Here is a 12,010-nt window from a genome sequence, read left to right as displayed (position 1 = left end):
TTTAGAATTTTAAATGTTTTTGCGCTGCTCACTCCTTAGGGAAGTTGTTGTTGCTCTCTGGTGGAGTTTGAAAGGTTCATGCAGTAGACGGCTAATATTAGCCTAGCTTTCACCTACCATAGCATTACGCCAGTGTTGAAAAAACACATGAAATTGCTTGACGAGTGCAGTTTTCTGTCCTGTGTTGCTGTATTTTCTGTTGAAAAATAATTTTTGGATGGGAATTTTGAAGGGCTCGTCCATTTTTTTTTACACAGCCAAAAGGCTTCAGTTACATCACTGCCACGAACCATGACTTGTTACTTTTCGCTTGCAGGTAGTATTTGGGGAGGGACATTCTCATTTTAGAAAGCATTGGATTGGATGTGTAGTGCAGGATAGGTCAGTATTTTAGGGTAATTTCCATCTGTGCTTTTTCAATTGTTTTACTATATAAACATTCAATGGAATGCTGGTGTGCCACAGTTTTTAGACTCTGTAAAATAAGAACATAAGCTGTTTAAAAACCAGTCTCAAGATGCATTCGTTGTGAACAGCCCTAAAAAATGTACATTTTAAATGTGTGTATATATACATAAATATATACATATATATACATTAAAATATACATTTTAATTTTAATTAGTATTATTACTAATTTCAGCTTTAAAAATATGGACTCTAATCGTACATGCAATGTATTCTGTAGGCAAGTGAGGACCGAGTCCACTTCATTGTGTCCCGTCAGACTCACATCCCCACTCCAGACATCCTACAGGAGGCACCGTGGAACATGGAGGGACCACCACCCTACTCACCTGTGGATATTGAGCAGTCATTACTGGTAGGTTTCAAACACACATGCATAAATATAAGCAGCACACTCTCTTTATTTCCCATCCCTCTACACCACTTTACTAAAGATTCTTTTGTTGGGGAAAAAATATATCTGAAAGCCTATTACTTCTACATCAAAGACTTGAGCAATCAGCCAGCTTACACACACACTCACACACTCCACTGAGACAGCCGTCTCCAAACCTATTAACGGAAGAAAACCCAGCAGGAGAAAACCCAGCCGTGGCAGGATGGATTTCAGTATGCCTTCATAAATGAATTTTCTTCTGCTCAATATCTGTGCTAACAACTTCCCCTGTTCTAACAAAACTCAAATTCACAGCTATTCATTTCTGTTTTCTCCCTTCCTTTTTCTTTCTTCTTCATTATCTCTCCACCACTCTCTCTATCACTTTTTTTCTCTCAGATAGTCTTGATAATTCTCTTTTACACATTTTGAGAGGTAAAAGCATACTGTTTTTCACTCCTTTGAATTAGACATGGCCTAACACACACTTTCCCCAGCGATAAGCACTGTGCAGTTACTACAGATCTGATTTGCTGTAGCCAACTTTATTAGCGCCCTTTATTAAGTTAGAGCTTAGGGACAGTGTCCGTTGTTTTTTTGGAGGGGATCCAAGGTCGAATTTGGCCATGGTCAGCAATATCACGGCGTCCTGCAAGCTCAACAGTTAGTACACACACATACACACACACAAAGACACACAAACACACACAGACGCTTCGAGCAGCCATGTGGTCAGATGTTTTCCTCTTAGTTGGAGCATCAGGAAAAGTGTGAATCCAACAGATCAGAACATAACTACAGGTCACAGATAACCAAATTTACAAATACACACATATACACACTCTATTTCGTTTCGTGTCTCCACTTCAGGACTCATGCCAAAAGCCTGCATGTTACGAGAAGACAGTGACTCTGTTGAAGGATCCGCATGATTCGCTGGGTATGACAGTTGCTGGTGGGATGAGCAGCAGGGGGTGGGACCTGCCTGTTTACGTCACCAATGTTGACCCCAACGGAGTGGTGGGACAGGAGGGCTCAATCTGCAAAGGTAAAATCTCAAAGAGTGTGTTAAACCTATTCATACACAGCTAAAGGGGCATTTCCACATACAGTACACCAGTCTGCAGTGACAAAATGTAGGAAGTTGTTGGTTTTTAACGAGTTGGCAATTTCCTGCCACATGAGTGACAGCGTCTATTGCTGATGCAATCTGGGTGTGTCTAGCGATTGAACAAAGTTGAGAAAAGTTTTATATTTTGCTAATGACCAACAATGCAATGCAGCTACTACCATTTATTATTTGTCTCCTGAGAGAGTTGAGTCAGAGACTATTTAGTAGAGTTGGGCCACTTCTATAGAAATGAATGGGAGAAACTGGAATGCCCAATGGTCAACAGATGTAGAAAGGAAGTCACGCCTTACAGGTAAAAGAGCCAATCACCTTATGTATCACCTGTCAATCAACTCGAGAATGCGCATGTGCATTAGCTATACTTTTTTTTTTTTTTTTGCGTAATCTGAGGTAAAGAAGCATTATTTATGATTCCAGTGTTGTCAGATTGTACTGATTTTTCGAAATATGTGATCGTAACCTTGATCTACTGTTTTTGAGATTTAGTTGCTTTTCCCCATTTAAATAGATAGACGCTGCACTGTCCTGACTGGAAATAGCTTTCCAGGAGCATTCCAAAGATAGACACCAATACACTGACTTGCTAGAAAGACTTTGGTTGAGTGCAGGCAAGATGGAGGAAAAGTTCATGTGAATGAGTGATTTTACTGTTTTATCTAATTTGTCTCTGCCCACATGCAGGTATGTAATAATAATAATACAAAAATTCTCCAGTATTTGTTGGCGTTCCAAGTGAGTTTGATACACACATTGATAGATCGTTCATCTTGTTCTTGATATGATGCATTGAAGCTGCAATTTACATACAAATGTTGTCCCCCACCCAAAATGTAAATGTTTAGCAGCAATAAAATATATTTCTTGTCAAGTTAGAATGACTTAGAGATCATTCACACTGAATATGTTTGCACAGTTTTGGATAGATATGTAAGTTTTCACAAGACAGATGTCTTTGACCATTGCGCTGGGTCTCATTGTGTTACTCGGGAGCTCTGAGTACATTGACTTGCAGGCTGAGAAAAACTGCACTAGATGGACGGATTTGACCGTTGCACTGCATCTCCCAGTTTTTTCAGTCTCACAACACTTTTTAAAGATGCCCTGTAAAGTCAAAATAACTTTTAAAATACATCTCAAAACACCTGCATTGTGTTCCATTCATTGCACTGTGTGTAGCTTTTTTTAAATGCAGGAACACATTTGATCTAAAGGCCCCATAGAATGTAATTACAATGCAAATAGAATTATATTTTTTACCGGCAATACATCCATTAAAAATGTGTGATTTATAAAATGTATGGCAAGTTGTGCAGCCCACTAATAACATTAGAGTGATCAGCAGTTGGAACGTTTACTAGCAAACCACAATACTTTGACATGGTGAACTCCAGCAATAAAATAGTTTTATTTTTAAAGTGGGCACAACAAAGCCACACACACCTGTTTCAAAGGCGCCCCTCTGATCTTTTCTCTTTTACACACTTTGAAATCGAGTACAAACACAAACAAAGACACACCTGCTAATGCATATGTATAACTGTCATCAGCTCTGCAAGAATATGCATATAACACTAGAAAATAACACACTTGTACAACAACACACTCCTACTCATACACCTGCCATACTGACAAATCTGTCTCTCTATCATTCACACTTGAAATCAGCTCCCTGTTTAGCATATGGAAGTTTCACCAGGTTTATTTCTGTCATATGTGACATGTATGTAGGCGTGTGAAGGCACAGGTGTGATCATGTGCAGGCAAGGTTGGGAGGGTTACATTTTAAATGTATTCCACTACAGATTACTGAATACATGCTGTAAAATGTCATTTGTAAAGTATCCTGTTAGATTACTCAAGGTCATTAACGTATTCTAAATACTTTGGATTACTTCTTCAGCACTGGTAGATTTTTTCACTTGTTTTGACTATAAAAACTCAAAATACACATGTTAAAAATACATTCTCTGAAAAACCTAAATATCTTACGCAGTCTTGTTTCTAAAACAAAATAAATCAAACTGATCTTGTTTTAAGGATTTATAGAAATTTTTACAGGAAAACAATAAAAATATTATTATCAAGAATATGATTTTTGCCCTAATATCAAAGGTATTACCAGAAAAAAGTATGCATAAACATAAATAATTATGTTCCAACGTGAATTTTCTTGATAAAAAGATATGATTGTGTCTGGTAAGAAATAGAATTTTAGCATAGCGTAAAACTGACAATTTACACAAGATTTATTTATATTTCTTCTGCTCCAAACTTACTTCTCTGTCACTCATATGAATGTAACACATCATAAGAACGTTTTTCACCGCTGTTCAAATGCACTTTGGATCTAATTCTTTATATGTATAAATGTTTTCCATCTGAAAGGACTAAATATTAAACAGTACTCTGTGGTACATATTAAATATATCCCAAAAAATATTTCAAATATACATCTGGCCATCTAAAATCAGATAATAGCCAAGTTTCTCTTTCCTGCATACATGTAGGTTTGGATTAAATGTAATTTTATGTAAATTCTTTTATTTTAATTATTTGTTTTAATAAAAGATCTGCTTCACAGTAACAACCATAAGCCATCAAATCTGTGTTATTGCATCATGTCTAACAATAATTCAGTGAAGACTTGTAAACAACTAAGAAATGTACTTTTTACCTCAATGTTTTTCCTTGAATCTGGATTATGTATAATCCTTAAATCATGCATGTTTATGTAGTAATTATACAAAGTTGCCAAAAAGGTCTTCAGTATGTCTCGGAAGTACAATTAGGCAAAGAATTGTGTGATGTATTGGTTTCCTTCAGGATCAAAGCACATTATTAATATGTTCTACTAAAAGAGTGAAGCCCCATTTTTGGCCAAAACATTTCTGCACTCAAGTTCAGCCATTAAAATGGCTGAACTTGATTCAGTTGTGGAGAGATGTGTTTAAAATGAGTATTATTAATTTAAAATTACCATGTAATCTCAACAAAAACACAATATAGAAAGAACCTAGTTGAATTAGGGAAACCCAACAAGATTAGATATTGTCAATGTAACTCCAATAAATCTCTTATATTTCTTTATATACTAACTAGTGAAGATGAATATTAGCATGCTAAATACACGATGGTTGTAGAGTGTAGTTTAGTAACTATGCTATGTTCTTACCCTTCTCTCATATAGTTAATCTTATTTCAACACACCTTTGCAGTGCAACAACCAATCAGCAGCAAACTTTTGATCTTTCTATAGTAACGTCACTTTCCCATTCTCCTAGGTGACATCCTGCTTAATGTGAATGGTGTTGACCTGACGGGTGTGACTCGGAGTGAGGCTGTGGCTAACCTGAAGAATACCTCATCCCCAGTGGTTCTGCAGGTGCTGGAAATGAGACCCCCAAATGAGAGCTCCTTGGACTGCATGCCCCCCCTGCATTCCCCCTGTGCTCTCTTGCCCTCATCTCCCGGAGATATTAAACTACCCCCGCCAAATGATGATTACGCCCCCTCTGGGTGTCTTGGCTCCAGCTGCCCAGGTAAAATGAGAGGAATACACATACTCTCCAGCATAAAATGAAACATTCATAGATTACCCATATTTACAGAGGGAGTGATGCAATTTACTTTGTTATAGACTTTAGAGTAGTCATTATATTCATACAAAAATAACTATTTGACACAAATGTAAACAAAACTTTGAGGGATAGAAGTACAGGCTGTTTGATATGTAAGGGATTAGCCAGTCAGAAGTGCAGAATAGCTAAACCCCAACAGTATAAGACCTGTGGCGTCATGACATTTTTTATTTTTGCAATAATGACCAGCTGACTGTACATTATCTCACTTATTACATGGCAACTTACCTAATTAGTAAATAAAGGGACTGGAAATATTGTTTTGAGATATTAATTTTAATTAAGTTAATAATCATTATACAATTATACTGTCTTTGACCACAGAATGCCACAACTGACCAATCACAATCAAGTATTCCAGAGAGTCCTGTAATAAGGTCATTTTCCCTACAAAGCCAATGTTTTCCACATTTAGTACCACTGATGATAATTTGCAGAAAGGCACCCAGTTAGACAACAGTATGACATATTGAATGGACTATACTTTTCTCCCTTACAGCCTTGTTTTATTAATGTCAAACTAAATGTATCTCAACTTGTAGTTTTCCACTCATGTCCTCTTTCCCTTCTCTAATTTAGTTAATTAATCTTATTTCAACACACCTTTGCAGTGCAACAATCAATCAGCAACAACCTTTTAATCTTTCTATAATAATGTTGCTCCTAGGTGACATCCTGCTTAATGTGAATGGGGTTGACCTCTTTCCCTTCTCTCATTTAGTATTTTCTTTTTCTTCCCATGTATATAATACATTTGTGGGAATTTGTGCGGACTCATTTTCTCTAATTGAGTGTGACAGTTTTTAACAACTTCTTAAATTATTTCATATGCATAATAATTCAGAAAGTTTTGGGTAGGGGAAAAAAGAAGGGTTAAGAAAAGAGAGGTCCTCTCTCTCTCTTCTGTAAGAGGTTTAGACATTTGAAGGCATAAAGGCTTTAAAAAGACCCTTTAAGCAGTCCAATGCACATTCCTTCCCCCCCATTCCCTGAACCTTTCCTTCTATTTCTGCATTTCTATCCATTTCTTTCATGTTCCATCTCCCATTCTACATCACATAATTTCTCCATCTCAAGTCCACTCTCAAACTGAGCTCTGAGCTTTCATGCTGTTAGCTGTCAGACATAGTTGATGTGCAGCCTTCAATATTTTAAATATCCATACATTTTAATCTGGATATTCAGTGATGCTCACCATATGAAAGTCACTTTTTCCCCACAGGATATCCATAGTCTCCTTAAAATTTTATTTATTGGGAATTCTCTGTCCATTCCAGGCATCTATACTGCTGTAAAGACATTGTCCTACGCAGGAGCACTTCTGGCAGCCTGGGTTTCAGTATTGTGGGTGGACAGGAAGAAATCAACTGTAACCAGTCCTTCTTCATACGCTCCATCGTAGAGGGCACGCCCGCTTACAATGATGGCAGGATACGGTATAGAAACCTAGAATGTCTAGTTACTACTTTTTAAAGGGAAACTTTACCCCCAAATGAAAATTCTATCAGTATTTATTCACCCTCATATCGTTCCTAACCCATATGACTTTCTTCTTTGTACACAAAAGGACAAATTAAGTTGCAGTGAATGAGGACTGGAGCCTTCAAGTTAAAAAATTATACGAAATCAGCATAAAACTATAAAAAAGTAGTCCATATGACTTGCACTATATTCCAAGTTTTCTGAGGCCTTACAACAATAAACAGACCGAATTTCATCATAGCGGCAGTGAGAGAGAGAGAGGAGAGAGAGATGAAAAAAAAAAACACTTACCAGTTCTCCGATACGTCGTAGCTTGTTCCTCGGCCACTCCACCCTCTAACGGACGACATCCGCGCCTCTCCGGGCGGATCGGAGGCAGTCCTCCAGCCCCTGGTGGACAGAACGCCCCGCCGTTCTCGGGGAATAGAAGGGGTCTCCCCCGCCCCTGGCAGTGGTTCTCCCGCTCCAGGGAGATATACATACATCTCAACAACAGCAGTTTGCAGTAATGCAAAGATATTATTTAATTTTGTAAAAATATTTTAATTTGAAAACGCTGCATTTATAGTTGTTGTTGTTACTAGTTTGTATGTTTGAATTGAAAATACACATTTCAGCATTATCAGTAATCTATTTGTGCATTTTCTTTGATAACCAAGCAAGTTGACTGATACCATTTGTTTATTATATCGCAATCGCATATATCAATAATCGCAATATGACTTTTTTCCCAAATCGTGCAGCCCTACTGTGTATTAAGGATAGGTTTTAGGTCAACTCTGTGGGGCTATGGGCCTGATTGTGGGAATACAAATTGATTTGGGTCTCGCTGCTATTGGCTATTTGCCCTGGCTCGCACTGGCCTGACAGTGGAAAAGGAGCCATTTATACTGTATGGAAAACCGCAACCAGACTTTAACATTTTTCCATGGTAGAAAGAAAATCATAAGGGTTCAGAAAAACATGAGGCTGAGTAAATGTTGACAGAATTTTCCTTTTTGGTGAACTATACCTTTAATGATGAAACAAACACTTTATAAAGAACACCTATAGCCTAATGCATAGCTAGTACAGTTTATTAAATGCTCTCTTTTCTTTTCCCTTCATTCTTATCATATAATGAAACTTCATCCTTCTGGCTCTTTCCTCTCTCTTATTAGTTGTGGGGATATTCTGCTGGAGGTGAACGGGAAGAGTACCTGGGGAATGACACACACGTCTCTGGTGCGCTTGCTCAAAGAGTTGAGGGGCCGGATTACTCTCACCATCGTTTCATGGCCTGGCAGCCTGTTATAGGACTACTCTGCATGAGGGAGGGGTGTAGCAAACTGACCATGCACTTGGGGGTAGAGCTTATAATTCTGACCTCATAATGACAACAAATGGTGGATTTTAGTATATAAGACTTCCTTAATAGTTGGGCTAATGTAACGGACTGCCCCAGGAAGTAAGACATGACACATGGACCTCAACCAGGTACTAAGAGCTTTCACAGACTCTATACATGAAGGCAGGGCTAATGATATGACTCCGCCCCAAGAGGCATATCAAACAGACTCCAACATCAGGAGATGCTTTCACGATTGCCCAAGGCATAGAGATGATAGCTGCCAATGAGAAAAGTTAATAAGAAGAACAACCTGTGTAGTATTTGTGGAGGTGGAGCTACTAAAAGAATGGGAGGATCTAAAAACACAAAATTCAGGAAAACGGAGTTGGAGAATCACTTCGATGAAGAAATGAGGAGCTCATCTGTCAAGAAATAGTTGTATAAACATTATGGATACTGTGCTATATGTAGTCATATTGTGTGACTCTGAAATTGTTTCATAAAGGCAGAGAGAGGAGTGTGTGAGGAGTTTCTGTTGGATGAGGTGTGTGGGATATATATAGGGTCTGGGTGGGGGACACACACGTTGCCAATTCCATTCGTTTTACCTGTTAGAAAATGCATTAATGTGGATGCACATTTCTTTAATATAAATGTTGGTGTCTGAAAAAAGATAATGAAACAAACTCAAGCACTTGTTCTATGACTAATATTACTTTGGTTTCTTTCTCTCTCCGTTCCTATGGCTTTCGGATATCAGCTTTGTTTCGTTCATTCTGACTGTGGTTCGTTCTCTCCATTCGCTGGCATGGAGACATATTGCCAAGTAGTTCTATCTATGTTGGTACATTTCAAATGCTGCTGCAAATGAAAATAAACAATAGTGAGTAATAATAAAAAAGAATAGCAACTAAAATGAGAAAAAAGAAAAAGCAATTTTAAAAATGGAAGATAACTTATTATGCTTATAATAACATGATATTTTGGCGGCCTTGCTATTTTTTTTTACTTTGAGTAGAAAGTGAACGAGAGAGTGACATGTGAATGGCTCACTGTGTGTGTGTGTGTGTGTGTGTGTGTGTGTGTGTGTGTGTGTGAGAGTGAGAGAGAGAAAGAGAGAGAGTGTGTGTGTGTGTGTGTGTGTGTGTGTGTGTGTGTGTGTGTGTGTGTGTGTGTGTGTGTGTGTGTGTGTGTGTGTGTGTGTGTGTGTGTGTGTGTGTGTGTGTAGGGATCCTTGTGGGTAAGGTGTGTGCTTTGGTATCTCATATGCTTTGGCTTGTGCAGTATACTGTATCTGTTGGTATCTTTGGTTTAATGATCAATAAAGTAATTCTTCAAGGAGACTGTTAGTGTGAGAGTTCTCTGCATGCAATGTGTATCTGTTTTAAATATGAGTGCAAGCTGTTCTTGACTGAAGGTCAGTACTGTTTCAAGCGTTCTACACAGTGAATTATGGTTCACACACATTTATCTTCTCTTAATGATGTTTATCATGTTTTTGCATCAACAAAATTAACATTTGGCACAACAAATATAACATAGATTGGCTTATCAAAGTGTTTGGCATCTGACTGATTCACAGTTGGTCACTCTTCTGACTCTGACTGGTGAATGGACTGATTGGTCAATAAACAGGTTCACCAGCTGGTCAGAGAGTTTTTCTGTCACCTCTAACTGGTTCTCCTGATCCGAACTGCACTCCTCGCTGGGCTCCCTGCTCTCTCGGTTATGTCTGTAGCATTTGTGCCTCTGTCTCCTGTGGCTATCTGCGTCATTACTATCATGACGCCTCCTACTGTTGCCACTAATGAGAAAGAGAGAGGGAAGGAGGTGGGGGCACAGTCACATGATATATAATGATTATACACTGATGAGCCACAACATTAAAACCACTACAGGTGAAGTGAATAACATTGAATATCTCGATACAGTGGCACCTGTTAAGGTGTGGGTTATATTAGGCAGCAAGTGAACAGTCAGTTTTTGAATTTCATGTGATGGAAGTGTTCCAAGGAAGGACAACCAGTGAACCGGCAACTGGGTCATGGGTGCCCAAGGCTCACTGATGCGCATGGGGAGTGAAGGCTAACCCGTCTGGTCCAATCCCACAGAAGAGCTACTGTAGCACAAACTGCTTAAAGACTTAACGCTGAGCATGATAGAAAGGTGTCAGAACACAAAGTGCATTGCAGCGTATGGGGCTGCTTAACCGCAGATAGTTCAGAGTGCCCATGCTGACCCCTGTCCACCACCGAAAGTGTCTACAATGGTCACGTGAGCATCAGAACTGGACCATGGAGCAATGGAAGAAGGTGGCCTGGTCTGATGAATCACGTTTTCTTTTAGATCATGTGGACGGTTGGGTGTGTTTGAAAATACTAGTTTGAGTATTTGAGTATGAAAATACTCAAACCAGCCCATCTGGCACCAATAATCATCCCTGCGATTATCTAATCAGTGGCAGTGCATAATATTATGAAGATATGGGTTAGGAGCTTCAGTAAATGTTCACATCAACTATCAAAATGAGGAAGAAAAATGGGATCTCACTGATTTGGACCATGGTATGACTGTTGGTGCCAAATGGGCTGGTTTGATTATTTCTGTAACTGCTAATCTCCTGGGATTTTCACCCACAAAAGTCTCTGCCAATTTAGTGGCAATTCTGTGGATGGAAATGCCTTGTTGATGAGAGAGGTCAACAGAGAATGGACAGACTGGTTCAAGCTAACAATGTCTACTTTAACTCAGATAACCGCTCTGTACAATTGTGGTGAGAAGAATATCATCTCAGAATGCTTTTCTGAGATGCGGGTTGGCGCTGTTTCGGCAGCACGACAGGAACCTACACAATATTAAGCAGGTGGTTTTAATGTTGTGGCTAATCTGTGTATTATATTACTAAATATCAACACTCTTGGAATGGCACTTGTCTAATCAGATTAGAGAACCAGAACTGTAATATAACATGAAAAAATGCACATGTAAGTTAACACTTATTTCACTATATATACAGTGGCAAGAAAAAGATTGTAAACCCTTTGGAATTACCTGCATTTATATATAAATTTGTCTTAAAATCTGGTTTGATCTTCATCTAAGTAACAATAATGGTAAATGGTCTGCACTTATATAGCACTTTTTTTAACCTTAGAGGTTACCAAAGCGATAACGAATAATGAACAAACACAATCTGTTTTAGCTGATTATTCACAAATTATTGTATTGTTCATGTACATATTTAATGCATCATTAAAACATTCACAGTGTAGGTTAAAACGTATGTGAACCCCTAGGCTATTGACATCAATGTAAGCTAATTAGACTCAGGAGTTTGCAACCCTGGCTTCCAATTAATGAAATGAGACTGGAGGTGTGGGTTAGAGCTAGTTTTAACTTATAAAAATCACTTAAACACTGCGTTTGCTAATCACATGAAGCATCTGCTGACGTGGATTGTGCTTAGCAAAAACGCGATCTCAGAAGACCTGCAATAAAGAATTGTTGCTCTGCATGAATCTGGAAAGGGTTCAAAGTTATTTCAGAGAGCTTAGATATTCATCGGTCCACAGTTAGACAAACTG

At 38.4% G+C, this 12,010-nt stretch overlaps 1 protein-coding gene across 1 annotated transcript in view; it reads left to right on the top strand.

Annotated features, from left to right (window-relative positions):
* LOC127622340 (E3 ubiquitin-protein ligase LNX-like) overlaps positions 1–9,787 on the top strand; it is a 65,590-nt gene extending 55,803 nt beyond the window's left edge. Inside the window, 6 exon segments of the mRNA XM_052096416.1 lie at positions 689–823; positions 1,715–1,892; positions 5,258–5,479; positions 5,482–5,515; positions 6,892–7,050; positions 8,257–9,787. Coding sequence (XP_051952376.1) covers positions 689–823; positions 1,715–1,892; positions 5,258–5,479; positions 5,482–5,515; positions 6,892–7,050; positions 8,257–8,392 — 864 coding nt within the window. The 3' untranslated portion in view covers positions 8,393–9,787.
* Positions 9,788–12,010: the final 2,223 nt, after the last annotated feature.

The sequence above is a fragment of the Xyrauchen texanus genome, chromosome 28 (assembly GCF_025860055.1).
Source record: "Xyrauchen texanus isolate HMW12.3.18 chromosome 28, RBS_HiC_50CHRs, whole genome shotgun sequence".
NCBI lineage: Eukaryota > Metazoa > Chordata > Actinopteri > Cypriniformes > Catostomidae > Xyrauchen > Xyrauchen texanus.
This window is presented reverse-complemented; position numbering and strand designations above follow the sequence as displayed.